General features: G+C 41.5%; 2 protein-coding genes and 1 pseudogene across 3 annotated transcripts in view; all 3 read right to left on the bottom strand.

Moving 5' to 3' along the window:
• C2H3orf70 (chromosome 2 C3orf70 homolog) overlaps nt 1-7,034 on the bottom strand; it is a 74,921-nt gene extending 67,887 nt beyond the window's left edge. The window contains exons 1-2 of the mRNA XM_053918176.2: nt 6,902-7,034; nt 6,637-6,790 (exon numbers count right to left, since the gene is read on the bottom strand). Of these exons, the coding sequence (XP_053774151.1) occupies nt 6,637-6,787 (151 nt within the window). The 5' untranslated portion in view covers nt 6,788-6,790; nt 6,902-7,034. The remainder of the gene's footprint in view (nt 1-6,636; nt 6,791-6,901) is intronic.
• Nucleotides 7,035-11,086: 4,052 nt separating this feature from the next.
• LOC112309491 (large ribosomal subunit protein uL11-like) lies at nt 11,087-11,723 on the bottom strand (annotated as a pseudogene).
• A 9,099-nt stretch (nt 11,724-20,822) lies between these two features.
• Nucleotides 20,823-25,666, bottom strand: part of EHHADH (enoyl-CoA hydratase and 3-hydroxyacyl CoA dehydrogenase) — a 43,159-nt gene continuing 38,315 nt past the window's right edge. For both annotated transcript variants that reach the window (XM_024564323.3, XM_024564327.3), the window contains exon 7: nt 20,823-23,882. In XM_024564323.3, coding sequence (XP_024420091.2) covers nt 22,621-23,882 — 1,262 coding nt within the window. In that variant the 3' untranslated portion in view covers nt 20,823-22,620. The remainder of the gene's footprint in view (nt 23,883-25,666) is intronic.

Below are 25,666 nucleotides of genomic sequence, written 5' to 3' on the forward strand. Positions count from 1 at the left end.
GAAAAAGCATTTGATAAAATCCAGCACCCACTTATGATAAAAGACAGTCAGCCAAGTGGGAATAGAGGGAGCATACCTCAAAATAATAAAATAAAAAGCCATATACAAGAAACCTATAGCCAATATTATACTCAATGGGCAAAAACTAAAAGCTTTCCCCTTAAGATCAGGAACAAGACAAGGGTGTCCGCTCTCACCACTCTTATTCAACATAATACTGGAAGGTCTAGCCACAGCGATCAGACAAGAAACAAAAATAAAGGCATCCAAATTGGAAAGGAGGAAGTAAAACTGTCATTATTCACAGACAACACGATACTGTCATGGAAAACCCTGTAGTCACCACCAAAAACTACTCAACCTAGTAAGTGAATTTGGCAAAATAACATGATACAAAGTCAATATCAGAAATCAATGGCATTTTTGTATACCAACAAAGAAATATTAGAAAGAAAAGCTAGGAGGGAAAATCCCAGTTCCTATAGCAACAAGAAAATGAAGTACCTAGGAATAAATTTAACCAAGGAGGCAAAAGACCTGTACTCAGAAAACTATAGAATACTGAAGGAAGACATTAAGAAAGATACAAATAAATGGAAGTATATACTGTGTTCATGGATTAGAAGAATTAACTGTTAAAATGTCCATTCTACCCAAAGCAATATATAGATTCAATGCAATTCCTTGTAAAATACCAATGGCATATTTTACAGATCTAGAACAAATATTTCAAAAATTTCTGTGGAACCAAAAAAAAACCCTGAATAGCCTCAGCAATCTTAAAAAAGAAGATCAAAGTAGAAGGGATCACAATACCTGATATCAAACTATACTACAAGGCCACTATAATCAAAACAATCTGGTACTGGCATAAGAACTGACACACAGATCAATGGAACAGATTAGAGAATCCATAAACAAACTGAAGTCTCTACTGTTAATTAATGTTTGACAAAGGAGGCATGAGCATACAATGGAGTAAACATAGCCTCTTTAATAAAGGGTGTTGGGAGAACTGGACTGGTATATGCAAAAAAAAAAAAAAAAAAGAAACTAGACCACCAACTTACACCATATACCAGAATAAACTCAAAGTGGACAAAAGACTTAAATACAAATCATGACACCATTAAAGTCCTAGAGGAAAACATAGGCAGGAAAATTTCAGATATCCCATGAAGAAATATTTTTGCCTATATATCTCATAGGGCAAGGGAAACAAAGGAAAAAACAAACAAACAGGACTACATCAAACTAAAAATCTTCTGCACAGCTAAAGAAACCATCATCAAAATGAAAAAGGAACCAAAATGGGAGAACACATTCATTAAGGATACATCAGACAAGGGTTTGATCTCCAAAATATATAAAGCACTCATATGACTCAACACCAGGAAGACAAACAATCCAATTAAAAAATGGGCAAAGGATCTGAATAGACACTTCTCCAAGGAGGACATACAGATGGCCCATAAACATATGAAAAAATGTGCTCAACATCACTAACCATCAGAGAGATGCAAATTAAAACCACAATGAGATATCACCTCACTCCTGTGAGAATGGCCACCATTAATAAATCAACAAACAAGTACTGGTGAGGATGTAAAGAAAAGGGAACCCTAGTACATTGCTGGTGGGAATGCAGACTGGTACAGCCATTGTGGAAAGCAGTATGGAATTTCCTCAAAAAACTAAAAGTGGAACTGCCTTTTGACCCAGTGATTCTGCTGCTGGGACTATACCCTATAAATCCTGAGTCACAAATTCGAAAGAACTTATGCACCCCTATTTTCATGGTGGCACTATTTACAATAGCCAGGTGCTGGAAACAGCCTAAGTGCCCATCAATAAATGAGTGGATCAAAAAACTGTGGTACTTTTACACAATGGAACACTACGCAGCAGAAAGAAAGAAAGAACTCCTACCTTTTGTGACAACATGGATGGAACTGGAGAGTATGCTAAGTGAAATAAGCCAGTTGGTGAAAGACAAATACCATATGATCTCACCTGTAAGAGGAATCTAACGAATGATACACTAATGAACAAAATAGAACCACAGACATGGAAACATGGAAGAGACTGAAAGTGAACGGGGTGGGAAGGGATAATGGTGGAAAGAAGGGGAAGGGACTACACAAAGGACATATAAAAATGACCCATGGACATGGACAGCAGTCCATGGGAATTGACTCTGGGAGCACTGGGTTGGGATGGGCAGATGAAGACAAAGGTGGGGAGGGGGGACTGAGACAAATGTAATAGAATAACAATAAAAATGATTAAAAATAATTTAAATTATATAATGATCACTAACTCATCCTATTGTACTTTTTAATTTACTAAACTTTAAAACATTATAAGGTGATAATTATAAAAGCAGTGGAGCACTAGGTTAAAAACATAAGAAATTGTTGAATCAGAAAACAGAGATGTAACAGATTAATTCAAGCCCTTAGACACAGGTGGCAAATACAAGGCCCAAGGGCCGAATCCGGCCCTCCACCTTGTTTTATCCGGCCCAGCACCTTGTTTCTACACAGCGTCAGCACAGAGCTCTTGCTTAACTGTTAAGGAGTAGTTACATTTATACAATCCTAAAATTACATTCGGCCCTTTGAAGGCAACCTCGAGGCTGATGTGGCCCCCAGTGAGAATGAGTTTGATACCCCTGCCCTAAGAGTTTCGTGATGAGAAATTGAAAGTAGTATAGTAAGAAAAGCAATCATTAATAAATGCCACTGATACAACCAGAGATTGGTATAAAGAATCACTTACTTAAACATAGAGTAATTAAGAATAAAACTGGAATTAGATCATTTTTGGCAAGTTTCTTAAAATTTCTGTCTCCTTTTCCTTCTTGGTAAATGGGACTCAGAATACCCATCCTGAGAGTGGTTTTGAGGAGTAACCTAGATTATGTATGTAAAATGTTTAACATAGTGCCAGGAGCGTAGCAAACAATGTTACATGAGTCAGAGTGTTAACTACAAACTAGAACAAACAAACTGGTTAAATGTTCTTGAAATGCAAACAGAGAAGCATGTGATGAAGAAAAAACAAATTTCTGATCATAGAGCATGAAAGATGTTATCAGACAAGATGGATGTACAAAACCTTTTTTTAAAAAAAACAAAACCAAACCTTCAAACATAATGTATTACTGAGAATAAGCATTATTGGGCTCCAAAGTGAGGTAGCTTTGGAAAGAGTGTTGCCAGGCCAGGGGGTCATGGACTAAATTTCAGGATGGCTGGAAGTGGCACTCTCTATTTTTCCAAAAGCCCTTCCAGGGGTATACCCAGGGCCTTTCACATGAACCTGTAGGATCTCAAACCTAGCAAAGGTGCCCCCTTACGTGTTCTATCATCCCCTTTGGCTAGGTTTGCCCAGAGCTTTGAGATCCCTCTTCCAGCATGGGGTCCAGAGGAGCTTCGTGTGGGCCTGATGGTTTTGTGGGTCTCCCTGGTCATGCTGCCAGCCAAGCCATCTCTGTCTGTTCGCAGGGGCTGCTCACCTGGTACAGTTCTGGCCAGTTCCGCGGCCCCTGCCAGCTGCCTCCAGCCCCATGGTCTCTTTACCACTTCACCCCACCTGATTAATGTTCATTGCCTTACTGTTTTTTCCTCTAATAACCTCAAATTGCATGTCATTCCTACAACTGAACTCTAACCAATATACTTTCTGTATTAGTCAGGGCTCTCTAGGGAAACAGAGCCAATATATAGAGATATTTTATAGGGAATTGGCTCACATGATTATGGAGGCTGAGAAGTTCAAATCCAGGAGAACCAATGGTATATTTCCAGTCTGAGTCCAAGATTGAAGACAGGAGAAGACTCATAGCCCAGCTCCAATACAGAGAATCCTGTTACTCTGCCTTTTTATCCTATTCAGAGCTTAAATGGGGAAAGCCCACCCACAATGGGAAGAGCAACTGCTATATTTGGTCTACCAATTCAGGTGTTAATCTCATCTGGAAACGCCCTCCCAGACACACCCATAAGTAAGGTTTAATCAAGTATCTGGGCACCCCGTGGCCCAGTCAAGTTGGCACATAAAATTAATCATCACAGCCTCGCACTGCAGTTCAAACCTGCAAGCCTTTGTGCAGGGCCTGCTCCCTTTGTCTGAACCACATCCCCTTTTCTTCATCCAATAGTTATTTTATCATTTCTCCCTCCGGTAACATACTCAGGAAACCTACAATGACGCATCCTATCTGAACTGAAACCCTTCTTCTAAGCACCATAGTGGCCTGTGCTTTTCTCCCTGACTAGGCTGCAAATTCCTTGTGGGCTGCAGACAGTCAGACCTCTTAGGCATCTTGGTTCCTAGCACAGTGCCAGGCTCACAGTTGTCCTAAGAAAGGTTTGTGCTGTCTGCAGCTGTTTATCCCACTCCTGGGCACTAGTATGGCATCATTGTTGGTCCCACTGAAGCTGCTGGTGCCAATTTAGTGAACTGTTGTCAGCCCTGTCTGCACTGGAATCTTCTAGGGAACTTGTAAAAATACTCGTGCCTAGGCCCCACCCAAAGCCAAATAAGTTAGGATCTTGGGATGGGCCCAAGTGTCAGTCTTTTATCAAAGCCCCCCAGAATGATTTGCCTGTGCAGCCGGAATTGAGAACCATCCATTTGGGATGTTATTCAGAGCCCAACTAAGAGATCATCTTAATTCTGAGTCTGCCTAGGCAGATGGAGAAGTGCACCCCTGCTGATATGGTTGCTATGCAGAGCTTAGGGGAGTCAGGAAGCATCTCAGTTCCCCCTCAGTGCTTCCCCCTCCACACCCCCACTGCCATGAGGCCGTGCTTAGCATCATCACTTTCATATCTTCTTGGAGGGTAGCAGGTTTAACTCTGGGAGCTGGCTTTGAACAGTGCCTCAGCAATTCACAGGCACCCGCATCACTTGCTTGCCTTTGCTCCCAAACAGAGGAGTGGGGCACTTCACTTGGCATTATAGTACCTCATGCCTCAGGCACTCCCTTTAGAGCCTAAGAGTTGCCTGGTAGCAATGGGGGTGAATCAATGTGAGCCTGAAATATATACAATTTTAGGGGCCTTCTGTAAGAAAAAGAACACAGAATCACAAATCACAAAATTGCTAGGGCATTCCCAAAGTTTTGGAAAGGGCCAGTGCCAGTGCCACAGCCTGAATTTTAGGCCTTAAGTGCTTCAGGATAGACCTGCTTCCGAGAACAATGACTATCACTTACTGTGTCAGCCTGCTCCAGAGATCTTTCATTGTCAGCTCTCCTTTCAACAAACAAGCAAAGCTGTGTTTTCCTCATTTCACAAACGAGGAGACTCTGGTTCCACATGTTGTTACTTAGCCCAGGTTCCACACAGGTTCCACATGTTGAGCTAGAATTCAGACCCAGTTCAGTTCCTGAACCCAGACCCTTTCCACCACGCCAGCAGATCTCAGCATCTGCAAAAGCTCTGCACCCACAGGGCCTGGGGTTATTGTAGGAGGCAGGCAAATCCACACATGAACCAAGTATTTTATGTAGACTGAAAAACTGTGTATGTGTGGAATGATTTCCACATTGCGTACATGCTGCTGCAGTTAATAAAATAGAGTCATTTAAAAGCACAAGTTTTACTTAATAGCTTTAATCATTGTCTCCTTTCTCAATCAACAAATATGAGGAGAATACATCCTCTTATAAAGAGCACTTGCAAAACTTTTACATTAAAAAGGCCCCTGGTGCACGCAAGGGCTGGAAGCCCCCTGAATTGCCAGTACAGTGGCAGAGCTCATGTTTTCTCTTCCATAGGGCTCGAAATTCCCACACAGTGGTCTCTAACATGAGGGACTATAAAACAATCCATTTGGGATAAAGGAAGAATGCATCAGAAATTCTATTTATTTTTATTTTGACCCTCGCCTTTTAAAATGTCCATGTATGTTTATTTTCATAAGGTACCTGGTATTACAGTGCCACGTGGATGTGATCATCAACAGGTACACATTGCATGGCATAGTCGTTAAGAGCACAGGCTCTGGGGGCGGAAGGCCTGGGTTACAATCCTGCGTTTGTCTCTGTGTGTCCTTGGAAAAAAATCCTTTCTGTTCTTCAGTTTCCTCGTCTATAAACTTGAGATAATAGTTATACCTACCACAAAGGGTTGTTGTGAGAATTAAATGAGTTAATATGCAGAATATTTGGAATCGTGTCTGCAATAGTAAGTGCTATACAAGTTGTTTCTATGATAAAACAATATTATTACACAGATATTAAGCCATATTCTGGATGCATTCATTCTCTCTCTCTTTCTCTCAAAAAAAAAGATATGATCTTAAAAGTTTGACAGACTACTGCTCTAATTATTCTATTAAGTATTGTAGAAGCAAAGAAACAAATGACTCTGGGCCATCCGATCAAGATTCCTCCCCAAATTGCCTCCTTCTGCTTAGCCAGCCTCTAGCCTTGGGATCTGGGCTAGTACCGCCAAGATGCCTTACTCCACGAGAGTGAAAAGAGGGCCCTAATACGCTGGGATTACTTCTGTTTCTGTTGTCCTCTGGCCGAGCCCTGCCCAGGCAGGAGAGACAGGCTGCTACACAGAGCCTTCCTTCTGATAACTGAGGAAGGGAGAGACCGACAAACAAGGCTCCACTTACAGCAGTTTCCCATTCCCTCCAGGGAAGAAGAAAGGGGTCTGTGTGCTGGGGCTGCTCCCCTGCCAGCAGCCCAGCAGAACAGCTGCTGATCCCCTGCCCCTGAGCTCCGCTTGCCCCATCTCCAGGCTGAGGCTCCAGGAAGTGGGAACATCAGCTGCAAGGAAAAAGAGAAAGAAGTGCATTGAGTTTTACTCATGCTAGCTGCTTTTCTTTCTCCTTCTGCTTTCACAATATCACAGTTTATATCCTCCGGAACCCTCCTTACCCTCAAGCGCAGAGGTCTGCTCCTCTGCCTCTCCCGACTCCCCGGATGCTACCATCTCAGATTCCCTTCTTCCTGAAGGGAAGACCCCGAAGACCTTTGCAAAGTCCCAACCCCCACCCCAGGCTTCTCTTCTCTCTCCTTGGGTCTGCCTCTCATTTGCTCGGAGAGATTTATAACTTATGCAAATACCTGTAGGTGATTAGGCAAATGATTATGCAAATGATGCCTTCCCTTACTCGTCCCAATTCTGGTAACACTAGGAGAAAGTAACAATAATGATTAACTCCTGCCATTCGGGGCAATGTGGATGAAACTTGAGGATATATGCTAAGTGAATTAAGTCAGACACAGAAAGACAAATACTGTGTGATCTCACTCATGTGGACTGTAAAAAAACCAAACTTACAGAAACAGAGTAGATTGGTGGTTGCCAGGGCCTAAGGAGTGGAGAAGTGGGTGAAGGTGGTCGAAGGGTGCAGAGGATCTAATGTACCGCATGATGACTATAGTTAGCAATACTGTATTGAATGCATATTTGGAAGTTGCTAAGAGAGTATATCTTAAATGTTTTCAGCGCACACACACACACGGTAACTATGTGAGATGACAATGTGTTAACTAACCGTATTGTATTAATCAGTTCACGATATATACATATATGAAATCATCACATTGTACAACCTGAACTTATACAATGTTATAAGTCAAGTATATCTCAAGAAAGCTGGGGGGAAATGATTAAAAGAGAGAAGATGGAATCAATGTATAAAAGGTGAAGGAGCTGAACTTTAATCTAGAAAAGAAAATGTAATAGCTATTTCACAGCAAGATTCCATTTCCACTGTGGGAATGAAATCTTTGACCCTCTCATTTTCATAAAATCCTCACATCCATAGCAAATTATAGAATCTGACTACCTATATCTATTATTTTCCCATTGAAAGTAATGGTTGTTAGGAAGTGTTCAATGGGACTAATGATATTTTTACCAGTAGTTCATACTATTACATTGGTACATACAGTGTATACTATGCACTAAAAAAAATTGAATTTTTTAATAGGCAAAATATCTTTGTAGAAAGGACCATGAATCAGACAGTTCAATTACTGTTTTAAAAACTCTTGCCCATATTTTAAAGAATTAATAAAGCTAGCTTCTCATGAACCATTTAATAATAAGCAATTGGGTTTTTAATCAAAACAGTATATACTTATAGCTCATTCTTATAGATTGAACAGAATCTACAAGAAAATTTTGTATATTTTAGGTAATTTTTAAGTCTGGGAAAGGTTATTGGAAGCTACATACACAATGATCACTGGAAATTTAATAATTTCAAATGCTATTGCAGCTGAAATTCTGTCTCCAATTTCTGCCTACTCAAATTGCTTGTTCTCTATGAAACTGGCCCACATCACATCCATGCACAAGCTCTAGGAGGCCACAGAACATTTTGTCTAAAGTTACCAAAACAAATGCTACTAAAGAACCATCATTAAACATATGAATCATATTCTACCTTAGTTAAAGGTGGATCCCCAAATTGGAATTTTTAAGAAAACTTCTTAGCAGCACCATCTAGTGGGAAATGCAGCAAAAAACCTGTTCTCATTTTACCCAGTTCTTGGAAGGATTTATTTAAATTTTACTTAAAGTTTGTTCCATTTTTAGACACAGAGTCTACATTATGAGATATTACAGAAGACCATTTGTATAATTGACAATACAATGATATAACAAAACTTTTATTTTCTGCAACAGTACAGATTTCAAATTTTCATGCATTTGAATATCAAATACAGCATTCTTAAGTATTGTATTTTTTTAGGTAATATTACTCTCTTAAATAAATAGAATTTGTAAACTATACAACAAAATGTGATTTTATTTTTAATTCTCTGTAAGTATGTTTTAATGTGAGTCACGAATCAGGAAAAATTGTATTGGATCATGTGTTCTATAGTAAGGGTTGTGGGCAGACAAGGCCAAAGTTAGGTTACCAATGGAAATTTAATTTTAACACCACCTTATGTTAAGCTGTACTAGATAGATTTAAAACAGACAATGGATGAGCAGTCTTTCTACAGCTTTTCTTAAGTCTTTTTAAGGTAGCCTGAGATAATCCCCTGCATGCAGAACACAAGGTGTGATACTTTAGAATGGCTAGTCTCAGGCAATCTCAGGTAGATTAAGATTTTATTTTATTTTTAATTGAATTTACTGACTTTATTGGGGTGACACGGGTTAATAAAAGTATATAGGTTTCAGGTGTACAATTCTATCTGTGTCAGGTATACAATATCATCTGAATATGGTGTTGTGTAGTCACCACCCCAAGTAAGGTTGTTATTTCTTCAGCAAATATATTGAACATCTTCTATGTACCAGGCACTGGTCTAGTTTTCAGGCACGACAAACAAAACACCCAAAATGCCTGCTTTCAATGAGCTTGCATGTAGGGAAAGGGCTTGGAAAATAAACAATAAATATATGATATGGCAGATGTAATTGTGCCATGGAGAGAACACAGGGTCAAGGAGATAGGGAGTATGGGGAAGGAAATGGTTGCTATTGTACATAGGTAGTCAGAGAAAAACCTTCTAACGAGGTGACATTGGACTTCCTGCTTCAAACATAGTGGAAAAGGGAGGGAGCACACTGTGCAGATAACTGAGAGAAATGAGCTGTGCGTAGAATAGGAAGTGCAAAGGCTGTGGGGTAAGAGGTTGCTTGACATATTCAGAGAACACCCAGGAGGCCAGGTTGGCTAGGGCAGCATGATCTAAGCAGAAAACTAGGAGATGAGGTCGGAAAAGTAGAGGGGTAGATCACAAAGGGCCTGTGGCATTGGAAAGAATCTTGGTTTGGGGGGGGGTTGTTTTTTTGTCCTTCTATATTTCCTTTATTTAAGAAATAGACACATAGACAAAACCAAAGGGGAAGGATTGAGGGTGGGAGGTGGGGGTGGCCAGGGTAGGAGGAATGGTGGGGGGAAATGGAGACAATTGTACTTGAACAACAATAAAAAAAAATTAAATGTAAAAGGAGGAAAAACTAAAAAAAAGAAAAAAGTATATGTGCCTATATTTATCATTTTCTTTATATTATTACATTTATATTATCAACTACAGCATTTACATATACATATTGTTGAAAGAACCTTGTTTTTATTCTAAATAAGATGGGAAACCACTGGAGAGTCTTGAATAGAAGTTACTCTGCTGTTGTGTAGCATCACAGTAGGCCACAGTAAAGCAAGGGCTGAAGCAAGGAGTCCAGTTAAGATGCTCTTGCCTGGGATGAGAGATAATTTGGACCCAGGTGGTAGCAGAGAAGACGGTGATAACTAGTTGTATTCTGAATATATTTTCAGGTAGAACTATCAGGATTTGCTGATGGATTAGATGTGGAGAGGGAGGTAAAGAGAAGAGTCAAGGACGACACTAAGGTTTATGTCCTGAGCCTGCAGCAGGGTGGAACCGCTACTTGCTGAGAGTGGGGTGAGCTGTAGGAGAAAACCAGTTTTGGGAGAGAGACTGGCAGATATGAAGAACTCAGTTCTAAAACCATTAAGTTTTAGATATGCACTAGACATCCAAATGTAAATGTCAAGTAGACAGTCAAACAAGGAAGAGGCCTGGGCCGAAGGTGGGAACTCGAGTTTTCAGTGTGTAGATGATATTTAAAGCTATGGAGCTAAGTGAGATCACCAAGAGAGCAGGGGCACCTAACCAAAAGAAGAGATTTAAAGACTGGACCCTGGAGTCTTTCAACATTTAGAGGTGAAGAAGATGAAGAAGCAGCAGAGGAGACTTAAGAAAGAAGCTAGTGAGACGAAGGAAATCAGCAGAGTATGGTATCCTGGAATCAGGTGAGGCAGGCTTTTTAAGAAAGAGGGAATGACCGATGAGTCATCAGGATGAGAACCAGGAACTGACCACAGGATTCAGCAATAGAAGTCATTGGTGACCTTGGGAAAGTAGTATTAGTAGAGTGGAGGGGATACATGCCAGATTGGAGTAGATTCAAGAGAGCATGAGAGGGAAACAATGAGAATAATCAATGTGGAATTTCACTATGTAAGAAAGAAGAGAAAGGCACTGGTAGCTGGAAGGGGAGATAGGATCTATCTATTTATCTATCTATATAGATGGTATATATATGGTTTGGGGGGTTTTGGGTTGGTAAGTGATCTTTAATTGAAATATTTTCCTTTGTAGTTCTTAACTAGCCGGGCACTCCACTGCACCACTGCTGATGTCATCTATGATGTCGTGAGGGTGGCGGCCATCGACACTGCAGCCCACAGACTGGACCGTCCCCAGGATCTATCTCTTCAGTGGTTCCAGAGAGCTCTCTAGCCAAAGATCGGTGCCGCCTCTGTCGGGCAATGTTGACGATCTCATCAAAAGTGGTATTTCCACTGTGCTTAATGTTTTTTTGCTTCTTTCTGTCTCGTGGTGGTTCTTTGAGGGCATTGAGGATCAGGGCAGAGGCAGAAGGCGCTGCCTCAACCTGGACCTTTCTGTTCTGAATGGTCAGTTTCACTGTGATCTTCAGACCCTTCTAGTCACCGGTTGCTTTGGCAATGTCGTCACCAACCTTTTTTGGAGACAGGCCTAAGGAGCCATTCTTGGGGGCCAGAGCGGATGTGGCACCGACTTCCCTGCCGGTGCACCTCAGGTAAATGACCTTGATCTCTTTGGGGTCGAACTTCTGAGGTATGGTGGAGGCGGCTGGAGTCAGATGAACCCGGAATCGGGACGCCCGAAGAAAGTTGCACCTTCGCCTCCTCCGAGCCGAAAGCCAAAAGCCAAACATTTTTTTAAGATAGGAAAAACATTTTTAATAAGTTTTTTTAAGATGGAAGAAATTATAGCTTGTTTATATACTGGTTGGAAAGAAGTCATAGAAGGAAGTTGATGACGCAAAAGAAAGAGGAGAAGATTGCTAGGAGAGTGTATTTGAGTGGGTGACAGGGGCTGTACCGAGCATGGCGGAGGAGTTGGGTTGTGACAGGCACAGAGAGAGTTCATTCACAGAACTAGGAGGGGAGGCAGGATGAATGATCACAGATGCAGGAGGTGGGTAGATGTGTTGGTGGGTGTCTGTGGAAGTTCTCTTCTGATTGCTTCTATTTTCTCTGTGAGGGAAACAAGGACATCAGCTGAGAAGGAGGACGAAGAAGGAGGTGACGAAATTTGGAAAAATTGAAGGTATGAAAATAGTCATCTAGAAGAGTGGGGAAGTGAATGGACTGGAGAAATGCAATCGGATAGCCTCCTCAACATTAGTGGGCATTAACTTTTTAGTGACCACCTCCTTCTCTGCATTCTAGTACTAATAGTCTACATTATTCATTTGGTTCATTCGGCATGTGACGCTTACTCTATTATCGTTTATCTGGTCTTGAGAGTCTTGTCTCTCCCCTCACCCTCTCTTTCCTAATGATTCATCTGCTTCCAAAAAGTCTGAGGCAACTTACATGCAACAGAGAATTATTTAAAACTACATAATTCGGGGCTTCAGAAGAAAGAGAAGACTGGTATATGCGTGGCCCAGTGCTGCTGCAGCTGTGTGGTACGGTCTGTCTATTTCTCAGGGGCAGTGTCCCCAAGTCTGCCAAGTTGTTATACCTCAAACCACATCCTTCGGCCTGGGCTCTGCCACTGGTAAAGGTGTTATTTAACCCCCATTGTTACTTTTTGTTTTATTTCTCAATTTATTCAGAAGCTGGCTGGTGAAGCCATTCATTTGAGAGTCCCTTGAAGACCCAACGAATTTAGGCCAAGAAGAAAAAGAAATATTCAGAGAACACTTTGCAACTCAAGGAGATTTTGCTGACGCAGATTGTGAATTCTAGAGGACTCAAGAAAAGGATTTGTAAAGTTGAGGAAGATAATGCATCAGATTAGGAGATGTATAGTAATGAGTCCAGGTGATGAGGGACATCTGGGAGTTTTGGGCTTCTTGTAGTGAGTGATCAAAACGGGGATAAGGTGTGATGAGAACAATACAGAAGGTCTGCAAGGCACAAGCTGTGTATGGGATGCTGTGAAGTATTCCCCAGACCCTCCTTCTCAGCACCAAGGCACTTACTCCCCTAGCTTCTGGGAGTATTGGTTGCCAGGAGAGGCTAAGGATCTGAGTTCTTCCAAGGATTTTGACCTTGGCTGAAAGTAGATGCCTTGTTCAAGGCCGTGCTTCCCTCCACTCCTCTGATATCCAAAAGTAAGTGAAGGTGGAGATAGGAAAGCTTAATTCCCTGGCCTCGATTCAGGCCATCTCTGAAGGGCTGTCTGGGCCTCAGAGCTCCCTGGAGGTCGGCTGAAGCTTCCGTTGTACTTGCCTCATAGTTCAACTCCTGCTCAGTCTTGCTTTCTTCACTTCCCTGCAGGTGTTACTCCTGAAGGCACTGACCAGTAGATCTACTGCATGGAATTACCTACCCCAGAGTCTTTTTCCTGGGGAACTTGGTTAATGACAATTGCTAGCAGAAGTGGTCCTAGGAAGCAAACTCTAAAACGGGACTTTGAAGGTGGATCACAAACCAGCCAATCAGCAATGAAAATGGCATCACTAATGGACAGTACAATATCAATAGCTCCTAGAGTGCTGTTACTGTGCAAGAGCTAACATTTTAATCAGTGGAGAAGTTAGGATGGGATATCTGTGAGAAGTAACGAGGGCAATATATCAGGCATTTGAGAGGTTTATAGGAAATTGTAATTACATGGAGTCAGATGGCTGTTGCTGGGGGCTATTGCTGCATTAGAGAAACACAATAAAAGGTGTGGAGGTGACTAACTACCCACACGAGAGGAACTGTGAAGACTGTGAACATGAGAGAACTTCCCTAGCAGCATGTAAGCCACTGACCTGTAGTCACAGGGCAGAAAGAGCCTCAGAGGGCCAGGCCTAGGACTTAACGGTAAGGGAAGGGAAATAGAGTTCCACAGGAGGTGGAATTCTTATGGCAGTTCTGCAATGCCAAGGTTGGGGCCTTGAATGGGAAGAGTGGGACACTGTGACTTACGATGAGGACATCTGAGTCAATGAATTTGAAAATCTTAAATCCTGAGATTTCCCTGAGCACTTTAGGCCTGCAGAAGAGGCTCACCCTTTCCTTGCCAAAGACTTGCGTTCCCCCTTTGCTCAAAGACAATTCAGAAGCTTCTGTTTTGTAAAATACATGTCCAGCTTAGGAAATACCTTCCGTCGTGGCCACCAGAACAGTAATTAGCATTAACTCACAAAATAACCTGTTCAGGGAAGTACTGAGACTAGTAGGGGAGGAAAAGCTTTATTTCCTTAAGGAGCCACAGAATCTAGCCAACATGTGTCAGCAGAAGCCTGGACAGTGTTTGGGAGTGGACCCTGAGTGTGCTGGATCAAGGGGGCAGAACATAAATTTTGGTAGGGAGAATTTATCAACATGGAAACACTCTTCATGCTACAGGGCTTAATGCCCAGGTGAAGACTCTAGGACACATTATTAACACACGGCTAGGGTGGCTCTTAGAGGCTTGGAGAAACTGATGGTATACTTAGTAAAGTAAAAATGCCAAAACTTCCATGGCCAATGGTGGAAGAAGGAGTCAAAAGTCTCAGAAGTGGCTGGAGGTAAGAATAATGTGGATGATTGATCAGGGCCTGGACAGAGAAATATTAGAAGGTAGGGGACAGAAAGAACTGGGGAATCGAGGGACGGACCTATGCGAGCAGGCACAGAGTGTGAAGAGGTGTGCATCACGTGTTAATGCCGTCCAGAGAACCTCTGCCCCAGCAGATGAATTAAGCAACCAAGCACACAGTGACCAGATTAGCTGACATCAACCAGGCATTACTATCGCCTACCTTAGTACTGGCACGAGTAGCCCAGCAACAGAGTACGCTTGGAGGAAGGGCTGAAAGCTATGCATGAGCCCAACAGAATGAACTCCTTCCCACTCTCCAAGGCTGATCCAGTTGCAGACTGTACAGCCTGCCCAGATGCTGTGCTATCCTTCAAAGAGACCAGCCAGTCAATGGGGGGTCAGCCACTTACATCAGAACCCTTTGGTCAGCAGGTCAGTGGTTCATCTTGACTGAATTGACACATTTTCCACGTGAGAGGTTTCCTTTCCTGACTGCAGGGTTTCATTTTCCAAGAATCTAGAGAGGATCGGAGCCTGTGACACAAGAGCCTACATAATACTGCCTCAGAACAAAGGACACACTTTAAAACAAAGCTAGTGCCTTGGTGGGCATATGATGATGGGTTCCCATCTCTGGTCACATACTATACCGCACAGGAGCTACTGGCTTTCCTAACAGATATTTCCTAATGGAATATCTCTTTGAAGGTACCACTGAAGTGCCAGCTTGGAGATGATATCCTGTGAGGATGAGGTACCATCCTTCAGGATGCAGTTTACACTGTAAATGAATAACCACTATATATCTGATGTTACATTCCTAACAATTAAAACACAGGGTTATAGGTACCAAAGACTGGAAGTAGAAGTGGTCCCATTTATCATCACTGCCAGTGGCCTACTTGGGAAATTTTGCGTCCTGTGCCAGCCACTAACACTCTGAGATCTAGAAGCCCTGGCTCCCAGAGGGGAAATGCTTCCACAAGGGACATAGTAAGAGCCTTTTTAAAGCTGTGTGTGTCACTCGGTCATTTCTGGCTTTTTGTGCCGAGGAAAGGAGTTCCCACCCTGGCCTGGGTAACTGACCCTGGTCACAGGAGGAGGCAGGACTACAGATAGAGCATCATCGAGGCTGTACAGAAACCATTAGTAACATAATTAACAAGCTTGATCTTAGAATCCCGTATTTATCACCACAGTCCTGAATCCGTTATCCACCCTCTGCCACCTTCTTCCTGGCGTCATGTTCTTCCCTGTCCAGCACATACCCTTCCCCTCCGCAGGAATCAGGACAGAAATAAGGGCCAGGGCAGGAGACTGACACATTGGCAAGTGCTCCTCATGTTATGTCTCACTCAGTTAGCAATGGCTTTGGCATCTCAAAAGGACACAAGGATCAGAAGGCTCATAAAGCAATCAGCCTATCAAAAAGCTGCAGAGGAGCTGGGTGACTTCTATCTATATCTGAAAGAGCAATGGCCTGATGAGATTTGCCTTTGGGGGCAGTTTGCTCACTTCCCCTCCACTGGTCACTAGTGGTCAAAGGATCCCCAGGGTGGCCCAAATCTGGCTCTGCTCAGAATTGGAGGCCCTCGGCCGCTTGCTCCCATGAGGCGAAACCTTAGGTTTCCCAGAGCCTGAGTGGAGGCTGCTCTCGCTACACGAGGTCATGCTGGGATAGGAAAACATCTGATCGGTCCCATCACCATTCTGTAAAATCTACTAAATATTGTTTGCACGTGGTCTCACAGCCACGCTGATGAAGCAAAGTTAGTGACTGATACTATTCCCACCATCGTCTCACAGCCAGGCCTGGCAATCAAGTGCCAAAAAAAAGAAAAAAGAATCCCATATTTATCAAACAGAATGCGCAGCTTTTCCTAGCACATATGGAATATTTATAAAAATTGATGACATGTGAGAAAAAAGAAGTCTATTAAACACATAGAGAGTTGATAGCATATGGATCACTGGTTTCCAAACATTTCTGATCACGCCTCTCTCCATTGTTGCAGGTTGGGTTCCCAGGGAAGCAGACTCTGAGACGGAGATGAGTGTGCAGAAAGTTTAGGGAGTGCTCCTGGGACCAACACCTGTGAAATAGAAGGGAAGGAAACAGGAACGAGCAGAGGGAGAAGCTGAACTGCAATGAGGCACTTCACACCATGTCCCGGGGAGCCCCAGAGCTGTCAGCCCTTCTGAGTTGGGGCAAGAGGACCAGGCTCTTACACTCCTGTGTTAAACAGTCATTGGATGCAGGCTACCTCTGGAAGACGCTGTGACCTTGAGCGAGGCAATCCCCAAAGAAGGCTATTTTCTGGCAGCATTCCCAGTAGCTGGGAGAATCAATCTTTCATTCCTCAAAGAGGATCTAGATAGTACCTCAGATAAATTCTTAGTATACATCTCTAATCTGTAGGATGTTTACAAAGTGTATGTTTTTACAATGATACTGACATATACGTATGTTATAAAACACAATAAAATAGAAATTTATAAAAGATGAGATAATGAAAAAATATAGTAAAACATTTTGCTAATAGGTGATGGTTTCATACTATTAACTTCATCACAAATGGTAGGTTATAAATCAATATTTTTAATAATCTTGATAATTGCAAATTTTTTTTTTTGGCCAACTTCTTGCCAGGTCTGACTAACAGCTGATTCCAGAACCACCAGTTCTGCCATTTTCTTGTTATTCACCTTTGCTTGCATTATTTTGTGAAGGTTAATTAATTTAATTTAATTTAATTTAATTTAGTCTAAATATCTGCTTGCCCCAGCATGCATAATTTGCAATATTCCTCAATATGCTGAAAGCAAAGGAAAGAGGGAGGATGCCTCCGTCAACCTCTCTGCATTTTGGAACTCGCGCTCTTCCCTGAGGATACTTCCTTCCTGACGTGGCTGTCTGAGATGCCACCTGGTGAGGACAACAGTGTCGTGTGCACATGAAATGCTAATTTCTTACTTGTTAGGCAGAAATAGGTAGTAAGAACCACTTTAAATATTTTCTGTCTGCACCTCTATGATCATGTTTCACACTGCCGTGGGTAGGGGCACCCCATTTTGGAGATATCTGATCTAGTGAGCAGGAGGTTGGTGTACCCCAAGTTCAGCGCCCCCCTCTGTTTTGGTCAGTGCTGAGAGATACTGCTTCTGGAATTACTCTTCCTTTGTGCCATTGCTGACCACCTTTTCTTCCAATAATATGTACTGTCCTTGCGAGAGTTTTTATCTCTGAGTAGGAGTCAATTGGAGATTCAAGTAGGCCTGTGAGACTGTTTCCTACTAAATGTTGACTTGCAGTCCTCTTCTCAGGTTCTTACTGGTGTCTCCATGAACTGCCAACAGCAATTAAATGTGAAACATAACATAAAAAATTTATAAGCAATTCAACATGGAGTTGAAAACCACATTACACTGGCAAAGTTTTTTTTTAAAACAACAACAAGAAATCCTGTTTAATGAGATTAGATTATCAAATTACTTATGACACTGAGAAAAACAAGAACAAAACCCCACTAATTTTTTGACTCCACCTGTATTAGTTGAATTAGGGTCAGTTGTGAACAATTAAATACCTACAGTAACACTGGCTTACCCACTATAGGAACTGATCTCTCTCTCACACATAAATGATTGTTGAAAGGCAGAGTGGCAACTCTGCCCCAGGAGGTCCTCAGGGACCAAGCTTTTTACAGCCTCCCATTCTGTAATCCCTACCTAGGGTATGACCTTTGTCCTTGTGGCCCAGTATAGCGGTCAAACTCCTGCCATCACATCTGTGTTCCAGGCAGCAGGATGGAGAATACATAAAAAAGAAAGAGGCAATGAGTGCACATCATCTGACTCTTAAGGTAGGTTCCTGAAAGCTGCCGTTAGACACTTACACCTACATCCTATCTCCTGGATCTTAGTCACACATTCATAACTGCATACAAGAGAAGCTGACAAATATATTGTATATTTTGAGCAACCAATTGCTCATCTAAAAATTTGGAAGTTTATCACTACAGAAGGGGAGAACCAGTGAGGTTACAGACAGCAGTCTCTTCCAAAAGGTACAAGTCAACAACTCTCTAGGCCCCAGGAGGCTTTGGGAGTCCAGCACACTTGTGATTGGTTAAGGAATGTTTTCCCCTCCTCGTCCTAAGGACCTCACCTTTTGGCTAGAATGAGCGGCTGCTCCTGTTCGCACTGCTTCCTCCCGGAAAAGGTGGAAAACCCTGACTATGGAACATGGACACGAGACAGGCTGCATCAGCTCTGCTTGTACTGTCTCATCAGATGCTTTCAGGTACTCCTTCTGCTGGGCTATTTTAAGTTTGGTGAAAGAGGACAAGTAAATATTACAACTAACGTGCCCCGAAATTCTTTGAACCAGAATTAAAAGCCCTGTGCATCTTTCTCATGTTCTTCTTTCTCAGGGTGCTAGAAAAAAAAAAAAAAACTGAGAACAGACAAGATATAATCTTCCTAAAATTTTGGTCCCCCCCGGGGACATCAATATAACCAGAGGCTTTCCCTCTATCCTTGTCAACTAGCTTTTGTTTAGAGAGATACAGCAATAAGCAGAAGAAAGAGTTTTTGGCTTTCAATCTCTATATGAAGTGCCTTGGAAACAATAGTGAATGTCGCACAACTCTAGGGGGTGCTACTCACATTATTTTTATGTGAGCGGCAGCCCCTTGGACCACAGTATGAAATGGTGTCCCTCAGAGTTGTGTAATACTGCTGTCCAGCCAGGAAACAGTGTAACTTGCCTGTTAATCTCAACATATGTGTACACTGGCAAGGTAAGTAGATGGCACTGATGGTCCCAAGAATAGTCAAACACTATTCTGTTCTTGTGGAAAGCTGTTTTTAAACATAGTTCAGAGAACTTGATTTATATTAAGCTCATCAATGGCTACCAAAGGATTCAAACGATCTAGTAAGCCTGCAATATTTCTGACTTACAGAGATCTATTTTAAGGACAAATGTAAGACCCCGGAAATTCCAGGTTCCTACAGTACTGTAGAGTATGATTTGCATACACCATTCTGTAACATCATTCATCAGGAGGTTTAGGATCCCCCTCACTTTATCGCTTTCACGCACACCTGTTCCTGCTGGAAATGAATAAGTAGGTAGCAACTGCAGCTGCACAGTGCCCTTACTGATTTAAATAGCATCATTAGTCTCATCTTCAAAGCTGGAGTGTTATGGCAAAGCTTCAAGTGTGCTTCTAATACATCTTTCTCATCAGAGTCAATTACCATTAGAACACATTTTTAAAATGTCATCCACAGCTGTTTTTATTTTAAAAAGATAGATAGTTTTAAAGTTATTAACAACAACAACAAAATAAGCCTTTTAAGCAAGTGCATTTTCAAGGATTGGATAACATATTCTGGAAAGATTCCATCATATTGTTTCACGTAGGGCCCAACAAATTAGAATTAGGTTTGCCTCCTTTGATATAAAGTAAAAATAAATAAATTTGTATTTCTTCTTCCCATTTTATTTATACATAAAGTGTTGGGTCACAAACACATATGAAAACACAATATCTCTCCTAAGAAACGCATTCAGATACATATACACAAACATTAGCATAAAATTTCAGGGATTATTGACTCATAAAATCTATTCACAGATACTCTAGTTTCAGAGCCCCAGTAGAGAAGATAGGGTGAGTTTTAAGAACTCAAAATAAAATCCACTAATGATCTAAAGAAGAAAAAGTTAGTATGCATGTGTTTAATGTTAATTTAAAAAGAAGTCACTTTGGAGACAGTTACTACTTTCAGGAATCTTTCCTATTGATGTCTTTAATTTCAAGGACCAATTTAAACTCCAGCAATATACATCTTAAAAATTATTTTAAATTGAACTGCAATCGTAGACACACTCCAGGGGTGTTTTGGTTTTTGTTGTTGTTGTTGTTTTAAGACTTTTATTTATTTGTTTTTTAGAAAGTGGGAAAGGGAAGGAGAAACAGAGGGAGAGAAACATCAGTCAGTTGCCTCTCACACACCCCCAACTGGAGACCTGGCCTGCAACCCAGGAATGTGCCCTGACTGGGAATTGAACGTGACCTTTCAGTTTGCAGGCTGGTGCTCAATCCGCTGAGCCACACCAGCCAGGGCCGGGTTTTTTTGTTGTTTTTACAGTGAAAAACATACTATATTCATTCAAGACTTCTCTATCAGAACTTTTGATAGTTTTGTTTGGGATCCCAGGTGAAAATACTGTGAAAACAGCATCACACTGAAGGACAACAACTTGAGCCCATTTATTTATTACTTATTTATTCAAAACTTTATTGAGTTATGATTACATACCATATAATTAACCCATTTAAGGCATACAACTCAATGTTCTTTTTAGTAGATTCACAGACTTTTGTAACTATCACAATAATTTCAGAACATTTTCATTAACCCAAAAAGAAATCCCGTACCATGTGCAGCTGCTCCCCATTCCTGACCCCCAATCATTCCAGCCTTCGGCAACCTCTAGTCTGCTTCCTGTCTCTGTAGATTTGCCTATTCTGAACGTTTCATATAAATGTTCATATAATGTTTGGCTATTTGTGACTGGGTTCCTTCACTTAGCAAAATATTTTCAAGGTCCATTATGTTGTAGCCTGTATCAGTACTTCATCTCTTTTCATGGCCAAATATCCTATTGTGTGGCTATTCCACACTGTGTTTGTCCATCCACCAGTGATGGACATTTCATCTGCTCCCAATTTTGGGCTATTGTGAATAATTCTGCTATAAACATTTCTGTACCAGTTTTTTTTGTATTGACCAACCCCTCAACATTTAACCACACAAAACATTAAAAGAGAAGTCTTATAACAAAATTGTACAAAATTTTTTGGAATAATTTTAGATTTTTTAAGACTCAACCATATTCATACCTGACATCACAAAGGCTTATCATGACAGGAAAACTGGCATCATTACAGAATCCAAATCGAACACGGAATCAGAGGAGACTACATGTTCTCTAAGATCCCTTCTTGTACTCAGTCAACCTCTTACTACTATCTATTATTTCTCCATGAATAGAAGAGTAAAGAAAGACCAGGACATCCCCTGATCTCGAGGGAATTATCAACAAACATTACTAAGCCCCTTGCAGGCAGCAAGCACAACTGTGCCCGTGTGTGATGGGGCCTTGGGCGGAGGTGATATATTGAGCATGACTTGCCAAACTACTCAGAGTTCCCCATTCTGGTCTAAAGTACTTCCCAACTGCGTCTCGTCTACTTCAATTTTGTTTTGCCTTTGATACTTCAGCATCTGCATACTGCCTCTCCTCGGGCAGCTTTTCATGCTCACTCACTGCGAGACCTCACTGCGTACTCTACCCTGCCAACTACCTCCATTCCACCCCGAGACTGCGGACTGAACTTGATCACAGGCATCCATGCTGGATTAGTCCCCATCTGAACTCTAGGTCTGCCAAGCACTGCGCGAGAAGCTCAGGGGAGACATAATGAATGTTTGTTGAATGAAGGACCTGTGAGATTTCCCATCAGTGCTATGTGTGTGAGGCTGAAGGGGGTCAAAATTATTTAATAATTTAGTTGCTTTTATCAGTTATTAATTGATTACATATTTCTCTAATGATGAAAGCATTTGGGAACCTCAAACGTATTCCTGAGGCTCTCTTCTCAGCTATTAAGGTATTAACATGAGTTTATTCATTGGGATTGAAGTCGTTTCTCTGATAAGGACAGATTCAGAGGCATAGGAAGCACATTATTGACTATCTGACCCATTGGAATGAACAGACAGAAGACCCAAAGAGGAGGTTTAGCTGATTATTTCTTTAGCTTTGTATTTCAGAGCAATTTTTTATTGAGTTTGTTGGGGTGACATTAGTTCACAAAGCCATATAGGTTTCAAGCCTACAACTCAATAAAACATCATCTGCACACAGCATTGTGCACCCATCACCCCAAGCAAAGCCTTTTTCCATCCAGAGCAACCTATTTTAGACCTTTGGATTTAATTTCAATGAAATCCAGTGAGCATTACCTCCTGCCAGCATGTGAGGCGTAACCTGAAAGGCAGAATCACAGTTTACTGCTGGGGGGTCCTGCCAAGCTCTGCCATTCTTTCAGAGGAGGATTTCCTTGGGAAGCCAATTTTTTCAGATAGTCACAAGGCTCTAGTTGGGGAATATCAGGATTCTGCCTGTAATATTTCTGCAACTTCTCTAGCACTGTGGGCAAACCAACTGTGGAAGCATAGTACATGGGTCCACCCCTGTGCCTTGGCCATCCATACCCATGCAAATACACAACATCAATGTGATCTGGGCTGGCAGCTATCCCATCTCCCAAGATACGGAATGCTTCATTGATGAGTGAATACAAGCAGCGCTCCAGGATCTCATCCTTGCTAACGCTACGTGGTTCAATGTGATAGGTTTCCCTGTACTGTGAGAGGAATTTGGAAATCCAGGGATCAGGTTTGTGAATCCTACCCAATGGCTTGTCATATTGGTACCAACCCTTACCTGTCTTCTGGCCAAATCGTCCTGCTTCACAGAGCATATCAGGAATTGGGCAGTATCTCCTGTTGTCTCGCTTTCGGGCAGGAGTCCCTGGAGGCAACGTAGGTCCAGTAAGACCTTGCCCCTTTCGAGATCTCCAACCCACATCTAACCCAGCAAGGTCAGACACTCTAAAAGGTCCCATTTTGAAACCAAAGTCTTCCAGCACCTCGTCTATCTCCTCTGGTGTACTGCCATCTTCTAACAAGAAATACGTCTGATTGTAATAAGGATTCAACATTCGATTCCCAACAAACCCAAAACAGTTGCCTACAACCACACCAAATTTTTCAATCTTTTTCGCTAAGTTCATAACAGTGGCAATAGTAATGGGGGAGGAGTATCGGCTGGGAATAACCTCTAACAACTTCATGACATGAGCTGGTGAGAAGAAATGGGTGCCAACGACCAAGTGAGGACGATCAGTGGAAGAAGCAATCTCGTCAATGTCCAAGGCTGACGTATTGGTGCACAAAAAAGCTTCTGGCTTGCACACGGCTGACAGCTTAGCAAAGACCTGCTTCTTTAGGTTCATTTCCTCAAATACTGCTTCAATGACTAAATCTATACTGCTAAGCTCTTTCATAGATGTGGTTAACCTGGGTTTTGGTCCTGACCAAGGGTGGCCACTTTTCTGCTTTTTGGATCCTTCCTTTTCCAAGAGGGAGGTTATAATCATCTTTGCAGTTTCTAGCTGCTTCTTGTCTGATTCCACAGCAATCACAGGAATCTTGGCTTTTGCAAGAGAAACGACAATGCCTCGACCCATTGTTCCCAAGCCTGTAGATATGAGTAAAAGAGGAAAAAGTGATTCAATGGTATTGATAACTAGAAAACTACTCGGTGGATGCAAGGCTTCTGTGGCAATGTGGCATTTGAAGACATCAATTCAAGGAACAAAAATGGATTAAATACTAGTTAAGGCTAGCCACTGCACTGTGTGCTTTAGAGTATATCACACACACACACACTATTAGAACTAATAAACAAGTTCAGCAAAGTCACAGGGTTCAAGATCAATATACAAAAATCAATTGTATTTCAACACACCAGTAATGAGCAATCTGAACATGAAATTAAGAAAACAATTCTGCTTACAACAGTATCAAAAATAAAATACTTCAGAATAAATTTAATAAAAAATTGTAAGACCTGCACACCAAACCCAGAAAACATTATTGAACGAAATTAAAGACCTAAATAAATGGAAAGAATCTCATGCTCACTATTCAGAAGGCTCACTATTGTTGAAATGGCAATACCACCCAAACTGATCTGCAAATTCAGTCAATCCCTATCAAAAATCCAACTTTTTGCAGAAATTAATAAGCTCATCCTAACATTTGTATAGAAATACTAAGAATCCAGACTAACCAAAACAATATTGAAAAATAAGAATGAAGTTGGAGAACTCACTCTTCCCAATTTCAAAACTTACGACAAAGCTACAGTATTCAAGGCAGGGCGGTCCTGGCATAAGGGCAGACATATGTATCAATGAGATAGAGTTGAGAGTCCTGAAATAAATTTATACGCTTCTGGCCAATCGATATTTGGCAAGGATTTCAACAAATACTGGGACAACTGGATATCCACATGCAAAAGAATGATCTGATAAGGGATTTGTATCAGAATATATGAAGAACTCTTAAACTCAACAATAAAAAGATAATTCAATTTAAAATTAGGCAAATGGTGCCCTGGCTGGTGTGGCTCAGTGGACTGAGTACTGGCCTGCGAACCAAAAGGTCACCAGTTCAATTCCCAGTCAGGGAATATGCCTGGGTTGCGGGCCAGGTCCCCAGTAGGGGGTGCACGAGAGGCAACCATACGTTGATGTCTCTCTCCCTCTCTTTCTCCCTCTCTTCCCCTCTAAAAAAAAATAAATACATAAAATCTTTAAAAAAGTAAAATAAAATTAGACAAATGGTCTAATAAAGATTTCTCCAAGGAAGATATACTATGCCCAATAAGATATAAAGAGATATCTAACATCAATAGTCATTAAGGAAATTCAATTCAAAACCACAATGAGCTGCCGCTTTATATCCACTAGGTTAGCTATAATTAAAATGACAATAACAAGTTCGGGCAAGGATGTGGAGAAAATAAAACATTGATACATTGCTGGCAGACTGTAAAATGGCACTGCTGCTGTGGGAAGACAGTTGGAAGTTCCTCAAATGTTAAATACGGACTTGTCACATGATCCAGCGATTTCACTCCTAGGTAGGAAGGTATGGAGGCAGGTAGATAGATATGTGTATATACATCCCTAAGAGAATTTAAGACGTATGTCCACATGAAACTTGTATATAAATGTTCTAAGCCATCATTATTCAAAATAGCCCAAAAGCAGAAACCACCAAATGTCTATCAACTGATGAATGGATAAACAATATGTGGTATATTCAAACAGTGGAATATTATTCAGCCATAAAAAGAAATGAAGTACTGATACATGCTACAATGTGGATGAACCTTAAAAATACTGTGCCAAGTGAAAGAAGCTGTATACAAAAGGCCACATGTTAAATGATTCCATTTATATGAAATGCCCAGAT

The sequence above is a fragment of the Desmodus rotundus genome, chromosome 2, assembly GCF_022682495.2.
Source record: "Desmodus rotundus isolate HL8 chromosome 2, HLdesRot8A.1, whole genome shotgun sequence".
Lineage (NCBI taxonomy): Eukaryota > Metazoa > Chordata > Mammalia > Chiroptera > Phyllostomidae > Desmodus > Desmodus rotundus.